At 39.7% G+C, this 2,104-nt stretch overlaps 1 protein-coding gene across 1 annotated transcript; it reads left to right on the top strand.

Annotated features, from left to right (window-relative positions):
• Positions 1 to 444: 444 nt before the first annotated feature.
• LOC118583705 (putative vomeronasal receptor-like protein 4) lies at positions 445 to 1,338 on the top strand. The gene has a single exon (XM_036187307.1). It carries the CDS (start codon positions 445 to 447, stop codon positions 1,336 to 1,338), a length of 894 nt encoding a protein of 297 aa, XP_036043200.1.
• The last annotated feature ends 766 nt before the right edge of the window (positions 1,339 to 2,104 follow it).

The following is a 2,104-nucleotide window of genomic DNA, read 5'->3' as shown; positions in this document are numbered from 1 at the left end:
ACTTGGGACCAAGCAGCCATGGGACCTGTCGGGATACAGGAAAACTTCCAGCTACAGGTTATCATGATTTACAGAACTGGATTACAGGAATGTGATAGAATGAAATATAAAATACTTGGAGAAATTCTGGTAGGGGCCATTGGTATTACTTCAGCTGAGACAGAACATAGGTGAGATATAGCAATATTTGAACCAGTAGATTAGATTTTATAATATAAATTAAACACATAGCTTGGAAACTTAGATTTCTGAAAACAAGTCTTCAAGAAAATCCTGGGTCAATAAATCTGAACAATAGTATATATCATTACCTTATCCTCCAGAAAACTGAGGGGATATATAAGTTTGTTTTTTGTTTGTTTGTTTTTGCTCATACTTATCATGATTTACTGATTTCTTCAAAAAGGTGTTTGCTGGCTCAAATATTTCTGCCACAGATGTAGGATGATTTTGGACCCTGTGAAGGGCACAGTTTTCTTCTGTCTCACTGGGCTTGGCACCATGGGGAACATCTCAGTTTTTGTCAGTTACATGCACATGTTCCAAAACACTGAGAAGAAACCTATATACCTCATTCTTGCTCACTTGGCACTGACAAATATCATAATGCTTCTTTCGAAAGGGATGCCGAAGACTATAGAAGCCTTTAATTTTGGGAACTTCTTAGATGACACCAGTTGTAAAGTTGTTGTTTACCTGGCACGAGCATCCCGGGGCCTCTCCATCTGCACCAGCAGTCTCCTCACTGTGGTCCAGGCTGTCACCATCAGCCCCAGACATTCCAGGTGGCAGAGGCTCACCCTCAAGACTCCACAGCACATTCTTTCCTTGCTGCTCTTCTTTTGGATACTCAATTTCATGATCAGCATGAATTTACCATATTACATTAAAAGTATCAACAGTGTGAACATAACACAGGTTAAAAAAGGCAGCAATTATTGCTATTTTCTGCCAGAAAGCTGGATAATAAGATGGATTTTTCTCACCCTCATGGTCCTGAGAGATACTGTGTTTCAGGGTGCCATGGGAGGAGCCAGTGGCTACATGGTATCTCTTCTCCACAAGCACCACCAGCATGTCCTCTACCTTCAGAACTCTGAGCTTCTCTACAGAACTCCCCCTGAGCTGAGAGCTGCTCAGAGTGTCCTCCTTCTGATGCTCTGTTTTCTTTTCTTCTACTTGGCAGATTGTTTTATTTCTTTATATTTTACTTTCTTCATAGAGAATTATTCCAAATTACTATATGTTCCAGAGTTTCTAACACTTGGTTATGCAGTTATCAGCCCCTTCATACTTATTCAGAGAGATGAACATCTGACTAAACATTGTCACACTTAGTAAGAGAGATCAGGCATTGATAAATGTCCATTTATCCTTTCAGCATACAAAATAGAAAATGTGATCGTTTTGTTTAGGTGCACATTATACCGTATCTACTAAGAGTATCTCAACACATAACGGTGGATAAACACTCAACAAATGGTAACAGAGCTTAGCTATTAATGAGGCTGAAGAAAGTTCAAAGCCCCAACTGTCCTTTCTCTTATCTTGCCTTCCTGCATGAAGTAGCTGATATTCTTTCTCTTGTGTGTGTAAAAGGATCATTCATGATCACCACTTCTGGTAGTAGAAAGAGTCATAGTAGCACACCATCAATACATGATGGAGGCCATGTTAAAATATCACAGTGACTTCCATTTAATGATACAATTTAAGTGTTATTTATTAGAATGAAAATAAATGAGTTACACAGGTCAGCCTAGGTTCTCACAGTCCTTGTTGGCTGAAGATATCCACAGGCCTGCCTTGTGCCACTCAGCCCCACGTGGGTGAAAGACACCCACAGGCCAGCCTGTATAAGTGGGATATTCTGTCTAGACTATCATTCAGCTTTGTCCCACAAGCAAATCCCCAAATAACCACATAGACTTAATATTAATTATAAATGGTTGGCCAATAGCTCAGGCTTGTTTTTAGATAGCTCTTGTTACTTAAATCAACACATTTCTAATAATCTATGTGCTTCCCTGAGGCTCATTTACCTCATCTATGTGTTTCACATTCTGCCCTTTTTAAGTCTCATGGCACCTCTTCTGACTCCACT

Source organism: Onychomys torridus, chromosome 5, assembly GCF_903995425.1.
Source record: "Onychomys torridus chromosome 5, mOncTor1.1, whole genome shotgun sequence".
NCBI lineage: Eukaryota > Metazoa > Chordata > Mammalia > Rodentia > Cricetidae > Onychomys > Onychomys torridus.
This window is presented reverse-complemented; position numbering and strand designations above follow the sequence as displayed.